The sequence below is a fragment of the Haliotis asinina genome, chromosome 16 (genome assembly GCF_037392515.1).
Source record: "Haliotis asinina isolate JCU_RB_2024 chromosome 16, JCU_Hal_asi_v2, whole genome shotgun sequence".
In the NCBI taxonomy this organism is placed as follows: Eukaryota; Metazoa; Mollusca; class Gastropoda; order Lepetellida; family Haliotidae; genus Haliotis; species Haliotis asinina.
The window spans coordinates 34,675,341-34,698,723 of record NC_090295.1 but is presented as its reverse complement, the minus strand read 5'-3'; the positions used below and the strand labels follow the sequence as shown (position 1 = coordinate 34,698,723).

General features: G+C 38.4%; 1 protein-coding gene across 4 annotated transcripts in view; it reads right to left on the bottom strand.

The window, feature by feature from the left end:
• The window catches only part of LOC137267977 (segment polarity protein dishevelled homolog DVL-3-like), a 76,027-nt gene that overhangs the window by 12,295 nt on the left and 40,349 nt on the right, over positions 1 to 23,383 (bottom strand). Inside the window, exons 5-16 of one of the 4 annotated variants that reach the window (XM_067802436.1) lie at positions 20,216 to 20,287; positions 10,203 to 10,338; positions 8,158 to 8,251; positions 7,378 to 7,447; positions 6,929 to 7,016; positions 6,366 to 6,494; positions 5,669 to 5,889; positions 5,373 to 5,504; positions 4,724 to 4,888; positions 4,007 to 4,024; positions 3,065 to 3,346; positions 909 to 1,103 (exon numbers count right to left, since the gene is read on the bottom strand). In XM_067802436.1, coding sequence (XP_067658537.1) covers positions 909 to 1,103; positions 3,065 to 3,346; positions 4,007 to 4,024; positions 4,724 to 4,888; positions 5,373 to 5,504; positions 5,669 to 5,889; positions 6,366 to 6,494; positions 6,929 to 7,016; positions 7,378 to 7,447; positions 8,158 to 8,251; positions 10,203 to 10,338; positions 20,216 to 20,287 — 1,602 coding nt within the window. The remainder of the gene's footprint in view (positions 1 to 908; positions 1,104 to 3,064; positions 3,347 to 4,006; positions 4,025 to 4,723; positions 4,889 to 5,372; positions 5,505 to 5,668; positions 5,890 to 6,365; positions 6,495 to 6,928; positions 7,017 to 7,377; positions 7,448 to 8,157; positions 8,252 to 10,202; positions 10,339 to 20,215; positions 20,288 to 23,383) is intronic. The other 3 variants (XM_067802438.1, XM_067802437.1, XM_067802439.1) reach the window with 3 other exon arrangements.

The window sequence follows — 23,383 nt, the reverse complement described above, 5'->3', positions numbered from 1 at the left end:
GAAGAAAAATTAGTGGCAGCGTTATGGGCAATGCATTAGATTAGCAGATGGAGTTATGGAACAGAAACATTTTCACAAAAATTTGTTTCCACTTTCATAATTCTTTGACACACTACAAAATTAACAATACATGAACACACTCATTATTTTACTAAGACTATTCTGCTACAATTTGGTCTTAATCATGGAATAATATCAAACTAATCAATCAAACTGGATGGGACCATTTTCTGAACTTTGGGTGCAGTTATTTTTTATTTATAAGCACTACTAATACTACTGACAAATAAGATCGACTTCTTACTTGCGTAATTCCAAAGTTTTACTACTGCATGCTAACAAGAAACATACTGGCAAATTTGAGCATACCATTACATTTAAAGCACAATATGAACACTGATTTAAAATCTACACACGAAATTACTGATAAATTGGAAAAAATATATATCTACAAGCTAAGTTCAGAATAACTAGATAGGGTCACCCTTTGCTCTGTTGCCTGCTGCTGTGTTAGTCAAATGATCAATTTTGAAAGAAAACATTTACGTTGAACTCTGGCTGCTTCCTTTGACAACAAAGTTGCTATTGCATATAATATTTTATGTGTGTAACAGTCGCTGAATGTTACTCATCAGTTGACATGTTTGCCAGTTGTTGAAAAGCCTGACAATTTGAAGAAACATCTCCATAAATGTTTTATTCATACAGATTTTCAACTGTCCCATCAAAGTCACCTAAGCAAAAAGTGGCATGTTTTAAAAAAAGAAATAAATGTTTTTCTGTCATTACAAATTAGAAACTTGTTTCATTTCAAGGGTGGGTAAAGGAAGGGCAAATCATGTGACTTAACAATCAGCAGTCAACTTTTTGGAGGGGGTTGATGGAAGTGCAAGGAGAAGACTACAAACCCAAACTACTCGAGGAATTTCTCCTCCATGCAATATGATGTCTGCTCCCATGCATGGCGTGGGCGGTGTGCTCCGCCAAGCTACGGCTGTGGGGTTCACACGAGGACTGCTGATGCTGATGTTTATCCTTATTTTCCCAAAGCTTGCGCAAATGATTGTATGTACTAACTAAACATGTACAGTCTTTAGCAGCGACTGAAATCAACAGGAAATCAAAAGAAAATCACACATGTTGAAACAACACAGTACAACAACTGGCATTCCTGACTCGTGACATGAACGAAGCGAAGTGTACAAGCAACTAAACATGCAGAACAAGCAACACAAAGAAGCATGCTGATGTGACCGAGAATGAATGTCATGCCTGGTGAGTGAAGGGAGGGGAGTGAGTGTGACATGCTCAGTTCTGATGAATCATCATCATCATCACCATCATCATAACCATAAATCTTAAATCACATTTACAAATTAATCATGAATAATATCTAGAGACTTCCATATCTTTATCCTCGGCAAACACTAACGACCTTGACCTTACTGTTCACAATGCAACTGTTAACAAAGAACCTTCACATACCATTGCTACTAAAATCAGAAAATTTGTGAGAGATTCCAGTATGAATAATGAAAGGTGCTCTGAAGCAGAGAAGCAAGTCATCTAACCAAAGCTGAAATTTCGAGCTGACTAAGCATGTGTTGCAGTGACCTTGCAACCAAGCAAGCAGCCATGAAAGCACAATTGTCACTAAGACAGCCGTGGAATGTGGCAATGGCAAATGAAATAAGCAGCAGCTAGGAAGCAAGAGTTGCAAGCAACGGTAAGACGGACTTGCCCGTATCATGCTACTGCAGAGTAAGGAACAAACAAACAAATCAAAGTTAGCCTTTGAATTTCACATTAGTACAACAGCAACAACTAGTAAAATCGGTTCATCGGTCCACTCTCTAGTCAAACATAGTCTAGTCTTGAAATTGCACAGTAGTACAACAGCAACAGCTAGTAGAATGTGTTGGGTTTTTTTTCAGTCCACTTTCTTGGTCAACATATCCTAGCCTTTGAATTTCACTGTAGTACAATAGCAACTGTTAATAAAATCAGTTCATTGGTTCACTCTCTTGTTCAAAATGACGTTATTCTTGATATATTTATACAACTGCAACAATTAGTGAGATCACTGTCAACACTATTTTCCAACTTGCTTTTGAATTTCACGGGAGTGCAACAGCCACAAGTAATAAACTCAGTTCTTAAATCACCTGTCCCATACATCCTGGCTAATTCCGGATGATGTTGTTTTTTTTCATGGCTGTGCTTGTTGAGCACATTTTATTGTAACACAGTTTATTGTAACACAATAGTTATCTCCCTTTGACTTTAAGGCACTTATCATTTTTCAAATTTTCGTAAAGGAAAAAAACCCAACTGATCTAAACAAATGAAAACCACTTTGTCAATATTTACCATTCACCATAAATATGCCCATATCATTCAATGATATTCTAAGTCAGTCATGTCCATGGTTTGGGGTAACACACGTTTGTTCTCTGTCCTTATTCAATTCACTTTCATATATCACATAAAAAAGTGTGCCATAGGCACATAAGTATGTATTTCTTGAGCACTAGCAAGGCTAAATATTAGGTTAGTAGAAGCGAATCACCCACAGCCATTAATATCTAATTGGCAAGCCAATAACATAAATAGTGATATAATGTTTATTTTCATCACAAAAATGGAACATAGAAATATACATCTAAACATGTATTCAAGTTTAAGCAAATTGAAATTAAATACTTTTTAACTTGTCTCATATTGCAAGCTTAAAAAAGCAAAGCGAGAAATCAATTGGCAGAAATGTTGGATTCTCTGCACAAATTTCCTTGTCAAATTGATGAACTCCCATTACCAAAATAAACTGACCAAATCTTAAGATTCTTCTTGGTTTTGAAAGGACAATACCATTTACATTGAAAGGGGAGACAGGCAGGTATATAAACATATATAGCAAACTTTCTTCAAAACAGCAACCTAAACAATAATGACCATATTGGTAAGATAATAGATCTGAACGGACAATTCCAATCACCCTGAAAGGGATAATAAGTAGGAAGATATTCTACCAAAAAACATTCTACTGCAACTACCACTGCCGTACCTGATGCACTATGGACACTCCCTGCACTGCCATTACCTCCGCCACCAGGAGGCACTGCACCGACAGGTGGGGGCGGCATGCCATCGACGAAGCTGCCGACGTAGCTGGTGTTGTCAGTGCTTGTGTAGCTGTATGGGGGTATATAGCTGAGGTTCTGGGGCAAGTAGTTGGAGCTGCTATAAGGGTACTGATTGTTCCAGGCAGGGGGCGGCAGGGGGGCGAGGGTGTCGCGATCGGCTTCCGATACAGAGTCCACATCTTCAAGACTAAGTGATGTCAGATCTGGAGAAAACACAACAACCATAGAACATTTTCCACCATTTAAGATGCATTATTCCTATAGATGCAATCAGCATTACTTTAGCAGATAATATTGTTACCTGTTGCTTAATGTCAATCTCAGCAATATTGATCTAGCTATGTGGACTTGGCCTTTAAATAATGAAATCTGGATCAAACAATCCAGTGATTGATACTGTGAGTATTGATCAATGAAAGAACTGTTTGACCACATCAAGTAGCTTTTTATCTTCGGCATTACACAATGCTAATTCCTACAAATACTGATACTACAAACATCACTGCCAAATCAATAATGAACTGCCTCAGAAACACACACACACACACACATATATATATACATCAACAACATGGACAACAAAGAGGCAGAACATTCAATGTAAGAAATGTAGGGATCAACCTAATTCACATTTTGCATTAAATGTATTAACTGCCGTCCACATCACTCAAATCATATAAATACACACAAAAATATTTTCCTTTAGTATTATTTGGTATATTCTAGTACCATTCAGCTGATATTTGATTCCAAAATTTCCAATCAATGACACCATGGTTTATAACTAGTCTACCATTTTATCAACTGATTTGTCTGTGTGGGAGTATATAGGAGACAAATGCAACAAGAGACAGAATGCTCACCTGGATACTGTGGAGGACCTGGAACAGAGAAGGGAGCAAGTGTAGGGCACAGTATAGAACATTGTATAGAACACAGTACAGGACATAACATAAACCAGTAAGTGTTTACAACAGCTGAGGTTGTTTTCTCCCATCAGCCATATTACATCTATAATAACACAACAGTATGTAGTCGGTTAGACAAACCACTGGTTTACATTAAGAGCAATCTCTCAGTATAATGTTTGATTGATAATGCCATACTCAGCAATATTCCAGCTATGTAATGGCGGCCTGTACATAATCGACTAGACAATCCACTAAGAGATAATGTGAAAACAATCCTTTCACAACAGGAAATCAACCAAGTCACAGACTCCTACAACAAGGTCAAATCTGACTTTTCCTGTGAGCATAATATGCTGGGTATCTGAACCAGAGTTTGGAACAGAAAGTGAGGGTTAGACAACCACCTGACAGTATTAATTGTCAGTGGTGTACTTGAAGTTGGAATCCATACCATGCAATTCCTAAAAACTGACACACAGAGTTTGGCCTAGAGCTCCTTCAAAAGGGTTTCAGTCCTGCAATGGTTTGACAGCCTCATACAGAAGAAACCCTACATGTCAGATATTTTGTTTACCATCAAGTACATGTATAGTGTTGACAAAACAACATATATTATCAGGGTAGATCAAGGATTTAAACACTGAAAATGATTAAGGATCACAACTGTACCACAGAGATCTCCAAAGACGTAGTAGCACTGTTCTGAAAATGTCAGCTTGTTGACTGTGTGCCGGATGTAGCCAGCCTTCAGCAGATTACATGCATATTTTCTTGCATCTCTCCGGTCGGCGAAACCCTCCACATGCGTAAAGAGCCAATCTACAAGATCGGAACCTGAAGAGGAAAATTAGTAACTTGACTATCATGTAACACAAAGTTAAGAACTGCTAACCTGTAGTTGATTCAGTGTCATCTGTCTAAGACAAAATATCATGACGATGTTCTGCATTTATAACTCAATGAATTTTATGCAGTTTTTGCAATATTCTAGCAATATCGCAGCAGGGGACATCAGAAATAAGCTTCACACCCAGCACCCAAGAGAAAGCTTTCATCAATATTCTCCCTCAATGCAGTCTTTGATCAAGACACAGCATCAGTGAAAAGAAGAAACACTTGATTACAGCTGTACTGTGAGAGCTAAACTATCCAAGGGCTATCCAACTTCAGCAGCAATTGTGGCCACTACATTCCAAATTGGTTGTCTCAAATGAGTAAGTTTAATGCTGCAATTTAATGGGCAATTTTGCAGCTTTATTTTGGTGACAGATGTCAAATACAAAATTTCATAGATCTAGAACATGAAGGGAAGGCTCACCTATAAAAGCATTTGGTATTGTTATTTTGAGCCACATTCTGTCTCGGATTTCCAGCCCTGAGTCTGGTTGTGCCATTGCCTTGACAACGGTTGCCATGTCAGTGTTCACTGTGAGATTTAAGTCATCAAACCCTGAAAACAAAACGTAGAAATAGTAAAATAAAGTCATCTGAATAACCATAAAAACACATTAGTCATACTTCCTGAAGGATGCTTCGAAGTAAGAGTCATGTCATAGGCACTTGGGAAAATGTTATATTCCTTGCAACACTTTCTAGGCAGATGAATAATCTTACGTTCTGACTCAGGTATAGAGCTAGTTAGTGAGGAACTAGTTGACGTCATATTGCTGATTGAGGTGCTGGGTCCGCCACGCCCCATGTAGTGTTCCCGCATTGCAGTCGTGTGAGCCACCCACGCCGATGGGTCGATTGGCCGAACTGGCTCCTGTCTTGGAACTGTGAAATAACCTTTGGGGTTCGGGTCCCAACATTTGGCAACGACTAGTGTGATTGGACTGAAATGAGATAATGTAAATCACTTATGACAAAGCAGTTTATAAAGGATAATGGTCATATCTGGACATTGTTAAGTACTACACATCAAATTCGTTCTACATGCCAATTTTTGATCAGCAAATAAGGCTGCTTAATGCTTTGGCTATTTGACACCAATTATTATGGATACATACAGGGATGAGAATGGAAATTTTCATTTACAGCTGAAAACTAGTCGGAGGTTTGGGGGCAACCGGCCCCCAGCCAGGTCCAGGGCGGCGAAGCCCCCCGGAAGCTCCTGGGATTTTGGCATTTTACACACTAAATATGGCTTCTAAAATCAATATTAACACTGTATATATATTTAGACGTTTCAGAAAAATGACCCTGGGGATGTAAAAAAACGCGGATTTCCGCGGATCCGCGGAAATTTCTCATCCCTGTACATAGTAACATTTTGCAAAACTTTTAAAGTTAGCTATGGCATTCCACCTACCCCGGTTTCTGTACTGCCTCTCGTAACGTCCGTACAGCATCATCATTACTCATGTTTTCAAAACTGATACCATTCACCTCGAGAATCATGTCCCCTGGTTCAATCCGGCCATCTTGAGCTACAGCACCGCTGAAATGAAATACAATGAATTCTCATCACTGAAAAGACCTGTCAACATATCATTTGTTGATACTGGTGGCAGTTACATGTAAGTAATCAAGTCTGGACCAGACAGTCCAGTGATGATCGTTTTACGCAACTGGGACACAATGACATGACAAATAAGTCACTAAGCCTGACCACCCAATCCTGTTATTTGCTTCTTATGACAAGCATGGGTTACTGAAGATCACTTCTGACCCACATCTTCATGGGTATCATTCATTGTGCATAGAACTACATAACTGGGATACAATCACATGCACTGGGTTTGTGACTCTGACCATCGATCCCTTTCCCTGTACTTTCATGACCTAGCTTGTCATGGCAAAAGCAGTCAAGTAGGAATCAAGTGATCAAAATCTTCAGTTTCAATCTCATGTTGAAAGATGTGGCATACTCACCCTTTCATGATGGAGCCCACATAGATGCCGCCATCCCCTCCCTTGTTACTCTGTCCCACAATACTGATACCCAGGAAGTTAACTGTATCTGTAACACAAACCAACATCACTGTAACAAAAACATCACTTAACTTAAATTCTGTCACATACGATCACTCTTGCTTGAAAACGGTATAAGAAGCTATACCGAAACGTCGCATCATAGATCATAGAAATCACATGCAATCTGACATACAATCCCTACATAAACATGATTCTCAAACCAACATCTTCAGTTCACACAATATTACTTGAACTTGGAAGTCTCCACTGTTGCACACAGACCCTACCGTAATAAAGGCCATATTTCTTTCACATGAATGTCACCATAACAAAACAGTATCAGACTTTCACACAAACCAGCATCCCTGAAACACACTAACAGAACATATAGTATAACATAAACTTACCCATATTAAGTGTAACTGTTATTATGTTGAGAGACATTGTAGAATCGGTTATACTGCTAAATGATGAGGCCTGAAACAAATGATACACAAAATAACTAACTCAATATCACACTGCTTTAGCTGATTTGAAACAAAAAACGTTTCTGACAGCGAGTGGGTGAGTGATTGAGAGTGTTTGAGTTGCGTTTTTTGCTGCTTTCAGCAATGACCCAGCAATATAATGGCGGGGCACCAGAAATGAGCTTCCCGCATTGTGGGGAATCAAAGCATTCAGCATGATGAGTGAAAGCCTTAAACAACAGGATACCCAACTGCCAGCTTTCTAAAACTGACAATAGATAGCAGTCTTCAGTACTGACCTACTGCAACAGCAGTTTAACTTCAGAAAATGCGAACCTTGGAACATTCTGCTCTAAGACTTTTGGTCACATTTGATAACATCTGAGTGAGTACTTTGTTGAACATCACTTTTAATAGTATTTCAGTTATATCAAGGTATGTCACCTTCATGACAGTACATAACCAGTTGTGAGGTGAACATAATACTGTCAGATATGATGACACAATATTGTCAGTCTGCCATTGTGACCATTCAATCCTCCATATCCAGCTCTCTTACAATGGGCTGTTTAAGACCAATTTTCGCCTGGCATCAACACACATAGGAAAATAACCAAACAATAGAACAAATCAATATCACTATAAGACTAATTGCAAAAGAGCTTTTATTCTTGACTTAAAAAACTGCAAGTTGGAAAAGAATCTTAGACATCATCTTACTCTACTGATAGGAGGCGGCCGATGTCTCCTCCGCCGTTTCCGATGGCGACCATATCGTGATGACATTCCTGTTGTATCAGTAACTGTTGAAAACCTGTAAATACAAGATAAAATGATTTGATTGGCGCACTGGGTCTGACACTGCACAGATCAGTATCTCAGATAAAGTATGGCAAGCACTAATGTTGAGTTCCCAAGTGATTCCACATCCATTATCCAATAGCCATGTTGACCAACCATTCCCCAGGGATGTCTGATACACTTACTAACCCAAATAGTGACAACATATGATGCTACTTAATGTGGGTTTCTGCCTAAATTGGCCTGAATTATGTATTGACATATACAACAATCTACTGAACATATTATTTCGTATGTACTTAGTCATAACCCAGAATAAAAATGGACCTATATACAGGGATAAGAATGGGAATATGTAAAAAACGGGTAAAATGTGCCAAGGGTGTAGGGGGTCGCATGTTAATGAAATTCACAAAAATGACCTAAGCGCAATCATATTCATGGATCTGTGGATAATTTTCATCCCTGCACATATTCGATTCTTGTGTGCGGTGATGATGCTTTCCAAATTTTATCAATTCAACTCAATTGTCACTTCTGTAGACTCTACCCTGAAAATAAGTATAACCAGGAAAAATGCTGCTTAACTGTATTGCCCAATTTGACTGTGATGGATATTCAATAGTATACAATAGTATACTGGCAACACCATGCTTTTCTAAATGATGCTTCCTGAAGTGATAGAAGTTCTACAGGCCTTAACATGGGTAAACCTCTAGCTACTGGAATAATGCCAAGATCCATCCCTGGATGGTTGCGCTAATGTGCTCTAGACGAGGACAGAGAAGCATATTAACAGCTACAAGAGACAGCTTCAAGAGGGTCTCTGAGGGTGTTCAATATTCAGAATCAGAGTCAAGGGTCCTTGTCACATTCCTAATGTCATATGAGGCAAATCAAGTCACTTGGCCTGTAACAAGCCAATTTTTGTGTGCTAGCCTTATAGGTTGGAAAGCTTTATACTTCGATAGTATTAAGGGCTTGCCCACCTCAAATTTTTAGCCAAAATCATGAGTAAGCCTAGGCTTTCCTTTACATAATGGTAAGTATGTACCTGCTCACACCTGAGCATTACTGCTTTTATGTCCACACATGTATTTGATGGTTTGAATCATAGCCCTTTGTGAATCAAACTTGTTACTCGTGGCCACTAGAAGCAGATATTCTGATTTTAAAAAGGACAGAACTTGTCTGATATTATCAAAATGAAATATGAAAAATAGATACACTATAAGCAAAAAGTGTAACAACTGTCATTTGGCAAAAGCCCTCCACAGGCTTGTCAACTAAAGTAAGGTTTTGTTTTGCTTGGATTTGTTGTTTAACACCATTTTAATATTATTTCATCCATATGGGAGCTGTCTGTAAATAATTGAGTGTGAACCAGAGAAACCAATGATTATCAGCAGCTCATGAGTGGCAGTTTGAGACACTGTTGTGATACATTAACAATGTCAAAGAATTAATTTTGTTTTGTTTTTTCTATAATAAATAATATATGAACCACTGACTACTACTACTACTAGCTATTTGTATTCACTACCCTCTTTCTTGATACGTACTGTATTCACCTTGTATTGATTTCGCTACAGTCCTCGTGAGTGTCTATGGACATACTAATGGCGATCTATCAGCATTGATTACTTGCTGACATTAATACCAAAATGTGAAGCATATACTGTGATTGGATGATTATATTGTCATAAATAGCATCATAAATACTTCTGACGAGCTCTATTCCAGTAATTTTAATGCCATCTGTTGACATCCAGAAGGTATTTTATTTCTCTTGGACATAGCGTTAAATGACCAAACGTCACGCATTGACCAATTGATCCTGTGACAGCTGGAATAACGTGAAAGCTAATCAATCCTCTGATCTTACACATTCTACAGATTTTGCAAGAATAAGAATACACGGTTGCAAAAATCTCTTCACTGTATGATTTATATGGTCATCTCACCTGCTATCATCTTCTGAGTCGAAGAAGCTGGTGGTTTCGAGATCACTGCTCATCATGGTGGACGTCTCATACTGATGGGGGCCAGGAGGCCGTTCTCGATGTCTTTCATGCTTTGCATGGCCATTAATTCGGGGACCTGAAAACAAAAGTATTCATTGTAACTTGTGTCAACTAAACTATTACATCTAGCGTCGTGTAAAGTTTTCTCTATGGAACATACATCATTTCCTTCCCATGAGAATGAAAAACGTTAACAGAAATAGCCTCTCAACAAACTAACGGCTGTGCTAACGTTAATCATGATGTAAAGAGGCAAAATTCACTACAGATTGCAGTACATATTCTCATACTGTGTTTTTCGGATGCTCTGTAATATTCAACGTTTCTGTGATTAATCAAACGAATGGAACCTAAGTGTTTAAGATGTTTGTTGTGATGCAACAGCAATCGAAATGCGTATGATGTAAAAAAAACACACATACTAAAAAGTTTTAACACACACACAAAAAAACCCAACCCCCACCCCACCTCCCCCCAAAAAACCACTACCAAAAAAAAAAACCAAAACAAACAGATTTCCCCATTGCAAAGTGGAAAATCACACACACACACACATCCAAAACAACACAAAAAATATATGTTTATTTCAAACTTGGCACTTTCACTTGTTTCTCTGTGCTAACGTCCAATAATGCTGCTATTTTTAAATAACTCAGCCTGAACAAAGCACTGACTTCTATGGTTAAGGTGTTTCATCCCGCTGTGTGTTGGCATACAGCTAAGCACCTTAAGTGGAATATGATACACACAAAACAAACTCACACTGAAACATGTATATACATACAGCAGCATACAACACCTAAAAGAAAACACTAACATGACATGTTATTGACAATTCAAGTCTTTGTATGGAATTTAGATGTGATACTGTAAAAAGTTGAGAATTTATTGATGTCAACTTCTTTGAATATGATGCTTCTGCATAATTGTTCCTCATTCACCTGGTGAATGAGAGAATACCAACTCTGTGGCCTCTTGTGTTATTCCATTTTTGTAAATAAAATTATGATTAGCTTCTTGTGACTTCGTACTCTTTGCTGAGTTAATTCAGCAAATACTCAGCCATTGCATAGGGGAACTAGGACCTATAACGCCCTGAATCAAGCTAGGGAATGTTAGCACTGACAATGCCACGACCATATATTTTTGCCACACAGTCCTATATGAATATCTTTTCTACAGTGAAGACTATTCTCTAGTTGAATCATTTCATGTGAAAAGTCAAGGCAGCAATAAATGGGACAAATACACCGGGCAGGCAACTCTGACCATATGTAACTTTGGATATTGAGGAAAAATAACTAATTGTAATGACTGGTCACATGGATAATCAATTCAAAAATGTTTGCAAAATTGTGAAGAAAAAAGCAGGAAAGATCACATATACAGTATGCTGCTATGAAAAGGAGAATTTAAGCTTTCTCACCATGCAAGAGAGTAAATCCATAACAACCATGTATATATTTGGATAGAAACAGATCCTCGTAATTAAATGAGCGATTGAAAGTTGTCTACACCAACCAAACCTATGTGAGAGCAGGATACACCAGCCTTTTAAGCCTTACCCAAACTAGGTGCAACAATCCTGTCTATGCTCAACCAATACAAACAAAGACGTTCAACAGTTTTTGCCCCTCTCTATTTCAGCAGGAGTATTTCTGTCCTGATTCAGTGTAAACAGATGCATACGTCAGTGAAGAGAGAAGATAGCGATTACAGAGCTGAATCCCATCCTCACACGATTCATTAGGCCGTTCACACGATTCATCAGGCAGTAACAAGCGCTACTTCAAGCTGGCTCTTCCAGATGGTCCACTCACACTCCACACCGCTAAACATCACCAACAGTAACAACTGGATGTTCACCTCTAAAGATCACTGGAAACTTCACTACTAAACATCACCAACAGTAACAGCTGGCTGTTTCACCAGTAAACATCACCTACAGTGATGACTGAAGATTTATTGGTAAACATCACCTCACTAACAGTAACGACTGGAAACTTCAACATTAGATATCACCAACAGAAACAACAGAAGATTCACTGCTAAACATTGCCAACAGTAATGACTGAAAACTTCAACATTAAACATCACCAACAGTAAAGACTGGAAGATTCACTGTTAAAACACCACCCAAAATAATGACTGCTAACTTCACTACTAAACACTTCCATGGATCATACTGCTACACCTTCAGTTATGGCTAAAAACATCATGGACGTTTCACACCTACCATAAGGGCTAAAAGCTAAAGCACATCTTCAGAAATATTTTGATTTTTGTTTGTTGTTTAATGCTGCAAAATTCAGCAATATTCCACTTTTATGGCAGCGGTCTGTAAATAGTCAAGTTTGGACCTGACAATCAAGTGATCAACAGCACGAGCATCAATCTATGCAACTGGGATACAATGACATGTCTCAACCACCCAATCATGTTAACTGCCTTTCATTACAAGCATGGGTTGCCAAAGACAAATTATAACCCCGATCTTCATACTACCTACAGGAACAGATAAAATGTCTTGGATATTTCATGAGTGCAGTAATGACTAGAAGCTAAAACACTGATCTCCTTGCCCGGGTGGGCATAGAAGGAATATTATCTACCTCACTAACTCAAACTAATGGTTAAAATTGTGAACTCCACAAGCTGAAATTTAACATGAGAGCTTGCAAGAGATTGGATCAGACGAACGAGTGGGTGTGAAATATGATATGCATTGACTGGTTAATAACACTCATCACACTTGATGACTAATGGTCCCGGGGTAGAATAGGGATGCAGGTCCTGGGGTAGAATAGGTCTTCAGCAACCCATGCTTGCCATAAAAGGCTAATGTGCTTGTCGTAAGATGCGACTAACGGGATCGGGTGGTCAGGTTTGCTGACTTGGTTGACACATGTCATTGGTTCCCAACTGTGCAGATTGATGCGGATGTTGTTGATCACTGGATTGTCTGGTCCAGACTCGATTATTTACAGACCACAGCCATATAGCTGGAATATTGCTGAGTGCGGCATAAGACTAAACTCACTCACTGATGACTAATGAAGGATTTATCTATATTAGTTGTGACTTTAGAAATGAGGGAGAGAGTGAGGTTCTTAGACAAGTTGTGTCTTTCGTAACTTATCAAGAAGGGGTGGACAGTGAGCTAGCAGTTCACACATGTAATGTAATGAATGGTAATGAATCAAACATGATTTGTTTCTAGTAGTTTCATGTAGCAATATTCCAGCTATGTGTCTGCATTTAATTAATCCCCGTATCAATGTTATCCATCAATTTAGGTAACGGCTCTGTATATGTACTGGGCAACTCGTCAACAGTGAAATTATACTCCAGCAAATACTGCCAGTTAGAGTGAGCACAGCATCAATTTGACAAATCAATTTGCGATGATGTATCAATCATTTACGGCAAAGAAATTAATTCCACAAATATTAGTGTGATTGTTGAGCTCAAAGGTCACAACCCCATCAATGTCGCCTCTACAAGGATCTGGAGGAAAATGTGACAGTTCAACTAAAAATAAAACAGTCACGTCCTAATTGGGCTGTTACTGCCCTATCAGTTGAGGGCAATCACCATCAAACAACAATCACTAGAGATTCTTCCATTGATCTGGCCAAGTGATTTCACTGCCTACAATCTCATACAGGCTCACCACCTCCCCAGGGATCTATTTAGGGTCAAGTTGCGTCTTCCTTCAATACTGTATAGCATAAGACCCTTATCACCTTGGTTACATGCCAGTACTTAATATATGACACTCCAACCTTGGGGTGGACTTCACGGCTTCCTTCTAAGCTGTTCAATCAGTTGTTAGACAAGATTGATATAAATCCTTGGCCAGATAAATCCGTAAAAACTTCTTTAAGCAATATTCCAGCAACATCATGACATGTGAAACCAGAAATCTTGACTTCTTTTACATTGGCCTATAGAGTAAGCAAATTATGTCTATTTTTTGTTTCTGTTTACTTATCACTTTCATGTAGACAATGAATCTCACTAATATCACACATAAAAAGTTATGAGAGATGCGGTGAATAGTTGAAGGTGGGAACATTGTGTGGTTGAGGGTTGAGTGTGAACACCAAGGCCAAATGGTTGAAAGTTGAGGGTTAACACCAAGGCCGAATGGTTGAAAGTTGAGGGAAAACACCAAGGCCAAATGGTTGAAGGTTGAGGGTGAACACCAAGGCCGAATGGTAAAGGGCTGAGGGTTGAAGGCTTATGCTGAATGGCTGAGTGTTCAAGAAGGAAGGTGTAGGTTGAGTGGTTGAGGGTGGTACACTGAAGCTAAAAGACTGAGTGTGGAACATAGGTTAAAGAACAGACAAAGGGACACAGGCTTAGATGGGAGGGATGACATAGTGTTTGTGGGTTGATGAATTGGGTAAAAATTGCAAAGCTGATGGCTAGAGATGCACAGAGGATGATGCTTGAAAGGCATTGATAGAAGGCTGTCACAGAAATTAAAGAGTTGTTAGCAAGCCTTCTGGGCAACATCAAAAGCTACATCCAAATCCAGCTACCTACTATTCCCCATCACACGCTCTGCTGGCAATATTTACAGCCTGCTCCAACTGCATAACTGTACTGACATGGGTGGAGCCTGGTTAACTGGCGGCCTGGGCAGGATCTACATCTAGCTACTCCCACTGCCATCCTCAATGTGTGCCAGCGGTTCCTTCATCCCCCATTAAAAGGTATTAGCGTGGCATTAGCCTACAGATCCCTAGCTCTACTCTGTACTGATTCCGTGATTGCCATCTCGCTCAGAGAATCACCAGCAGCTGTCGGGATTCTGGGCCTTGTCAGACAAAACCAACTTTTGTGGATCTTGATAGACTCTCTCCATGGTTTGGATGGTATGGTGGAATAATGTTAGTGTCTGGATATATATAATGTTGACAGAAACAAATAATTCCATTTAAACTGAAAAGAAGCCCCAGTGAAAAAGGAGATACTGTAGGCAATCTTGACTTGCTTCACTTATACCTGATTTTTAAAAATATGTCATCATACATACAATTTTTAATGAATTCTGTGTACTAGTCTCATATTGTTTCCATGTCACTGTACAGCATATTATTTGTGAATTTGTTCTGATATGGAACTTCTATGAGTATTTCTATACTACTGTACATACTCTGTTTATAGTTGTAGTTCATAGAATAATGTCACTACTTCTTCATGAAATACTATGCAATGAAACATGTTGGCTTTAGCACTGCAGGGAGGGTTTGGCAGTAGGGGAAAAAAAATGTGTTTCAGGGACAGTGAGACAGACTAGGGTTGGTGTCTGTAGTAAACTAATGCTAGTCTCTGAATATATAAAATTTTGACAGGAAAATAACATAAATACAAAAAACAAAATTGAAAAGAAACCACAGTGAGATGGGACATCCTGAACCTGAGAAAATCTAGAATTGATTCATTTAATTGCAGAAAAGGCTGGGAAGGAGGGGAAATATTGCACTTCAAGATATGTGAGACAGACCAGTAAGTACAGCAGCACCAGCGAGAACGACTACAGACCTAAGAACAGTGAGCCGTATCACCCATCAGCATTATCAGACTGGATCAATAATATTTATATGGCTTACTTTTAGACTATTTGAGTTCATGAGGTCAGTTTGGAATATACAGACCTGCTATCTAATAAGTGAACAGAATTGTGGATGATTACTTTCTTCAGTTATTTCTTTCCATATATTTTTCTAAACATGGACCTGTTCTTCATCATTTTTTCACTTGATCATGTCACTCAGACTTCAGTTTGTATGAGGAACTATATAATTTCAACACTGACGTTTCTCAATATCAATTTGTAACCTGCAATGAAAATATTGATAACCATCAAACATAATCACATGTAATTTCCTTAAAATAAGTTTCCAAATTTCCCCCGGTGATGTTTTTCGGTGTAAACTAGAGACAGTTCGAAGATAAAGTTAATGGGTATTTCATAGAACTTATAAAGCACAACTAAAGGCCTTTGATCCTTGGGCTTGTGGAGGCCTATCTCCTACATTTATTAGTGGATCTGTTTTGCCTATTTAGTCCGATCAAGTTGTGCCAACATATACACCTAAATAATCATGTATCTGTCTACCAGGCGTTGTGATGCTTTTGGCTAGAATTCAGCTACCATGCCTGTTGTAAGAAGAAATGGCAGGGATGGATGATCAGGCTTGTTGGTCTGGTTGATGCATGTATATGTGTCTCGACTACTTTGATTGATACTCATGTCAATCAGTGGATTGTCTGGCCTGCACTGTTTACAGTTCCCATCATTTAGCTGTAATATTGCTCAGAATGTGTGCAATAACAAACCGCAAACCTGTAAGTCACAACCCATGCTTCCAGAATAAACCACACGGCCATGAATATAAACATTACATATTTATCTAAGATTCTTATGGTAAGGGCTCCACACAGGCAAGAAACATTATTTTCCAAATTGATTTCTTTCAAATGAAAAGTTCCCATACAGACAGGCATTGTATTACTGTCTTTATACAAGGTATTCAACAAATACAAGGAGTACAGTTTCCATTGCCAATAAGTGAAATCCGTTTTTAGTAACATTCTTAATCTTGTCAGAGAGAACAAGATGGCATGTCATTAAGCAATGACAGATTTTATTTACATTGTCAGCAATATTCCAATTTCAACCATTTCAGTGTGCCCTTTCTAATATGAAGACAGATCAGTGGTTTACTTGAGGTGAGTAAGTATGGTTCCGAGTCACTTTTCGCAATATTGCAGCAATATCACAGTGGAGACACCAGAAATGCCATTTTCACATTGTACCCACGAGGGAAACAAACCCAGGTCTTCAGCCTTCAGGTCTTCACTCTTTAACCATTAGGCTATACCACTGCCCTTAGTTTATATAAAGAATGAATGACATGAGGAAGGTCTTGATCTTTAGTCTACCATATTCTCATCTTGCAGTGATTGTGACAAATGAGCAAGGTTTAGGCTACCTTTAGCAATATTCCAGCAATATCATGGCAACAGACATAACGAATATGTTCCAAACCTTTAGCATGTGAAACCCCTGGTATCAAGTGTGACGCATGAATGCTTTAACCACTAGACTACAACACTACCAATACTGTGATAAACTTGAGTACCATTCTCTCCAAGAATTTCCTAAACTTGAACATTTTTCTACTCCTCCAAAGCAAGACGGAAATAACTGTCGTAAGAAACTTGTACTTTAATCTTTACACTGCAACTTGTTTAATTTCAAACATGATTTCCGAAAAGCATTAGGTAAATACGTTACAATTATCCACACAAACATGATTTCTGAAGAGCAAACAGTAAATACCTTACAATTATCCACACAAACGTGACTTAAAGACGTGTTTCATACAATGGACAGATTGAGTTCAAACCTGCGATTCCACTGTAAAGATATTCCCAGTGTTTCAACATCCTCATGTTTTCATGCAATCAGACAGCAGCCCATCCAAGCAGGCAACGTGGGCATACTATGAGACAAGTGCCCCCCCAACTGGCAACGTGTCTATTGTGTTGCTTCTTCAGCCTCATTCACAGTCTTTATTGTGGCTCTATTTGAAGAAGCCTACTTGCATGAAATTCAATTTAGAACGGGGAGAAAAGTAAAGTGTACATAGTCTATGACTTAGAAAGAAGTTGTAAATTAACTGAGATGCATTTATTTGTAGAGAAAGTTTTCCAACGTAACACATACCACCCTTCAAACCGTTTTCTTTGCCAACAGAAAGTACTTAACCCTATGGCAAATGCTACGTCGTTTCACCATTATCCATCCTTGAAAACTAACTAGGATAGGCTCCAGTCTTTAGCTACACAAACACGGTTTAATCATCATGGTAATTATGAAGTTTCCCTTCTGCTTTTCTTGACGATGAAGTAATTTTGGCAAAACATCTCAGGAAATTGTCCTCTTTGTTATTCATGAACCAAAATACACAATTTTATGAAAAATGATATTGTCAAGATACCATAAACAGACAAGAGCTGATTTTGAAATACATACGAAACCAGAGATCTTCATATCAATGAAAGCATGTCTTGGAATGAGACAAATCTCAACTCTTCAAAAACCGATTTCACATTGAGCATATGCATAAAACAGCAAGCAGGAGAAGAAAAGAGCATGAAAAGAATGGTATAGCTGGAGTCTGAGCAGTTCCGCCCCGCATGAGCTGTGGGTGTACATGCTGTAGGCATGGCGGAGAAGAGCCAGCTGTTGTCATCAGTCAAACTGCAACAACATTGTGACAGGCGCCAGCTCGTGCATGAAGTTTAGTCAAGGTGCCATTTTCTCACACTGACATCCTCTTAGAACATTCAATAACTGACCTGCGGTTCCCTGGTGTGACATGTGGAATATTGCTGTCTGCTGCATTTAAGACCAGTCATTCTTTGTGGAGTGAGTTTAATGTGGTTTTGAACAGAAATCCAGGTATATCAAGGCATGTCTTTGAAATGCAAAAGTCTGACGTGGTACAGGTCTTAGATGTTTAATTTCTTTAGTCAAACCCAAGCATGGCTATGGTGATCTCAAACTTACAAAATAATTGTCTGAGTAATTGGGGTGAACTTTGATTCAAACCCATCTTTACACATTTTTGGCCTACTAAAGAGACACAACTTTTAATAGTGATTACTGCGCCTTAATTGATGGTGCAAACTTCACCCATGGCGTTGTCATCATCCGATACAACATTGTTCTATAGCTTTAGAAATTTTGAAAATATGTATAACATGTTGCCATAAAACAATTCAGCAACCTAGAAACTAATCACATTGGAAAGGCACCTATTTTGACTGATGATTCTTAGGTATCTTGTTTTAAAATAACCATGAACCTAAAGCTATAATGACAAGAAAATATAACAACCTTATACATCGTCAGGCAACAATTTCATTTCTGCAGGCTTCTAACTTAGGCAGGTGGACCAAGGAAACACATCATGTATTACAGCACATAATCAGGTCATCTAAGCACATGACCACGATCAAGCACATAATGACATCACCAATGACAACCAAGCACATGATGTGGGTGGCACTAAGCTGGTGGAACATAGGATTATGGGATATAAACATCAGAGCAACTGCAACATTCCACAGAAACAAGAACTTCATACTATTGAGTACTCATGATGGACAACATCACTGAACATGAAAGAACTAGGTGTTCCTTTACTTTTATCGAGTGGTACATATCCATACATATTCTGATAAAAATAACAGTGGATGATTTAGGGCCAGAAAATTTCATATGTTTATGCACTTTCACATGGTCAGGAACTAGAGCCAAAAATGACTTAAAATGATATTTTGAGTCAGGATGCATAAAACATGAAAATGTAGTGCAGTGCACAAGAGAAAAGTAAATTTACAGCAATTTCAAGAGGTGCTTTTCAACCATGAACCCCAAAAACAAACTGTACATAAGTTAAACAATCAAATGCTCTCATGCAAAAGAATGGAACATGTTGACAAGTACGCTAGTGAATCAGTCTAGGCTATACTATGTTTTCTCACAAACTAAACTAGTCAGCCTGAGGCTATGTGTTTGAGTCAAGGTGCATGATGTATAACATCTACACTGCAATAACTGCTAGCAAACGAACTTGAAGCAAAGCCTCAGTGCAAGACAGGCATGTGAGTATTGTTGGAACAAAGGTGTCTGGAAGCGTAAGTGTCAGCTGAAATAAGCAAGAAGCTGGGTGTTCTCACACCTTGGTGCCATGTGTTACAATCATGTGCCATGTGTTACAATCATGTGTTACAATCATGTGCAAGATAACAAGAACAAGTGAACATAGCAGCAAAAACGTGCTAAGTGTGAGCGAACGTGCATGTTTCGCTGCATTCATGCAGTTGGCAACACCAATGCTGTGAGCTGAGAAAGGTGAAGGTCTTACCGAGGTGGGCGGTGTGTCTGTCCCTATACTGACTAGAATGATTATGTCGCGAGCTCCGGCTCGAGGGTCGGTCTAACACAACCAAAGAGAGAGAGAAAGACAGGTCAGTCTCATGCTACAATCAAATTAAATAACCATACATGTGATAATACAAGGGCCAAAACAGGTGAAAGTCTCTAAGTCGGGAAATATTTCAATCACGCTATGACAGTTACAAAACAGAGGGGGAGATAAACACATCCATACTGAACTACTCTACTGCTCAACATGATATATTTTTTCTCTGTACAAACAATACCGTTTTTCCAAGACATAAATACTACATGATAAATTTCAAAAATATTTAGCTGGATACAATTTGAATCTTTTCAGAACATGCTGGTCAGAAACTCTCACATCCAAATGCAACGTATTTCATTTTTACAACCCTACTCTGAAAATAGAGAATCAGATCCCACAAGGGAAGGGGCAGTTTTGTTGTATCACATGTATGACCCTGTTAAAAACAGATAATATCATGTCATGCATCATTTCTGGTCACATCAAAACTGAAAGAAAAGAAATAAATAAGCTACAAAGTAATCTTACCCATGCGTTCATAATAAAAACGTAAGTAAAAGCATGTTGAATATTAATATTATTTCTGTTGGTCTGGCTTGGATCATGCAGAACTACCTGCTATCGATTAGGAAAACAAATCCCTGGACAAATGCAATCTTTTATGTTGTATTCTGTAGCACATATGAGTCCCTTAGGCCTGCACTTACATGACATGGTATGGATTTGACAAATCGAGGAATGATACACAACAAACTAAATGGTCTCATTTGTTTAAGATTTCACTTATGAAAGGAGCATAAACAACTTAATCTAAAATAGTTCCGAAACAATCTTTAAAGTTGCCTTGAAGGATCAATGACCAATAAAGACGAACATAATCAAAATGTTATATGCACCATCTCAGACTGGACTGAAGAGTTAGAACATCAAAACTATAAATAACTTCTCTGGTCATCCAAACGATCTGGTGAAGAGCTGTCATTTACCTACAATGACAATTCACAGATCCATCCTGAAGTATACTAATCTTTGACTAGTGGACTTAGGCTAATTTCAAACTCTGAACTGATCATGACCTTTTGTCATATTGAAACCTTCCCTCTCATACATTTGTTGGGGTATCTCCCAGAAGAAATTACAAAGTCTCTTCATGTCAGTTCTACAATAGCATCTTTCAAAATGGCCACCACTTGATGCTATCTGGTGGACAACTAGAGACATGTGGTAAGCAGCTCAGGCTGCTACCAGACAACTACTTCTGATATTTATCCTTATGCTCTTCCTATGACAGGAACCACATCAATCAAGAATCAGTACTAATCAAACTACCATTAATATTCATTAAAAAGATCAGCCAGTCTCGTGTAGTTTGTCATCTTGACAGTCTCCTCGTTATCATTTGTCTGAACTTCAAAGCAAAACTAGTTCCAGTAGCTGACGCATATTTTGTGCTGAACAGAAACTTACCTAAAAGATATGATTCTGTTTGAAGTATAATTGTGCATATGTACTTTAACTTTTCCATTTAGTTAGGGTTTTATTTCATTATAGCACTTTAACCAACTTTTGAAACCTCACTATCAGGAACGTCTGACGATTGATCCAAAGAGTGTTACATAAGAAATAGATGAAAAGAAACATTAACAATATTACTGCCCACAAAAGATCAAACTGAAGTTGAACAATACCAATTTCAACGCCTTCACCATCAGTTGAAGATGTGTCAAGTTACAAGTGCTAACATAAGCGATGTCGATTTAGCCTTGAGGTGATGTCACTTTCATGCTCTCTCTAATTGTTCTCAAAGGATTACCAGAAAACCCAGCTTTTGTTTCAAAGATGTTCATGAGGTAAGGAAAGGAATTTTTATAAAACATATTCAGAAAAACCTTTGCAATTTACAAAGTGCTGCCCAATTAACTTGTAACCTGATTACTTAATTAAGTGATTGAAAGAGAAAGAGTGAGTCATGTTTTATTTTCTTTGAGTTTCATAACACTCACGAAAGTGATAGATGTCTTGAAAATGTTTTCACACTTGGTTCCGACATGGGAATGGACCCCATTTCTCTGATTTGACAAGCCAATGCTCTAACAATGATGCTACCCCAACACCAATTTGATGACAAGGTGATTATGTTTTTTTAACAAATTAGTAAATTTCCAGCAGAACATAATACTACGAAAGGCTCTAACTAAACAAGCAAAGAGCACATAATTTTATGATTTCTAATACTTTCAAATTTATATTGTATTGTTAAGTTTTCAGCAGGTTACATGGAAGATTTGAAAAAGATTATTTCCTCATGTTTTAGAGCAAGAGAAATTGTTCGTTAGGCAACAAAATGGTGCACCATATTCAATGCAGAAAACATCCTTTCTATTTTGATGAAGATTAGCATGATAAGAATACTGACATATTTCATGAGCCAAATGTCACGTGTGAAAAAATCACACATCCTGTATTTTGACACAAGTGATCATGGCTCAAAGATAATCAAAACTACTATAAACTAAGACAATCATACTATTAAATAAGCCCGTAACATTCTACAAAAAGATTCTGTCGTGCTGAAGGTGAATGTCATAAACCATGCCATATGAGTGATTGATTTCCAGTTACATCATGATGTGTGTCAGTTTCATGTAGGAAGGAATGAGTTTGTGAGTTTATTTTTATGCTGCCCTCTGCAATATTCCAGTTATATGGTGGCGGTCTGTAAACAATTGAATCTGGACCAGACAATCCAGTTACCAACAGCATGAGCACTGATCTGCGCAATTGGGAACAAATGACAAGTGTCCACCAAGTTAGCAAGTCTGACCATGCAATCCTGTTAGTAGTCTTGTTATGACAAGCAAAATTGCCTCTTGTGGCAACAATTGATTTCTGAAGATCTATTTTATCCAGGGTCTTCACTGGTTTGTAGGAGAGAAAGGTGATGCCACTTAGCTGAAACCAATACATATATGTATGGTTCTTAGAATCCCAGAAACATACTCAGGGCAAACCAGGTTTAAACCCTCAGCCCTAGGATTCTGGGGTGTCAGACGATTTGCCCACACACAAGCAAGGCAAGGTCATATCTATGCAAGTGGTTCTTTATGT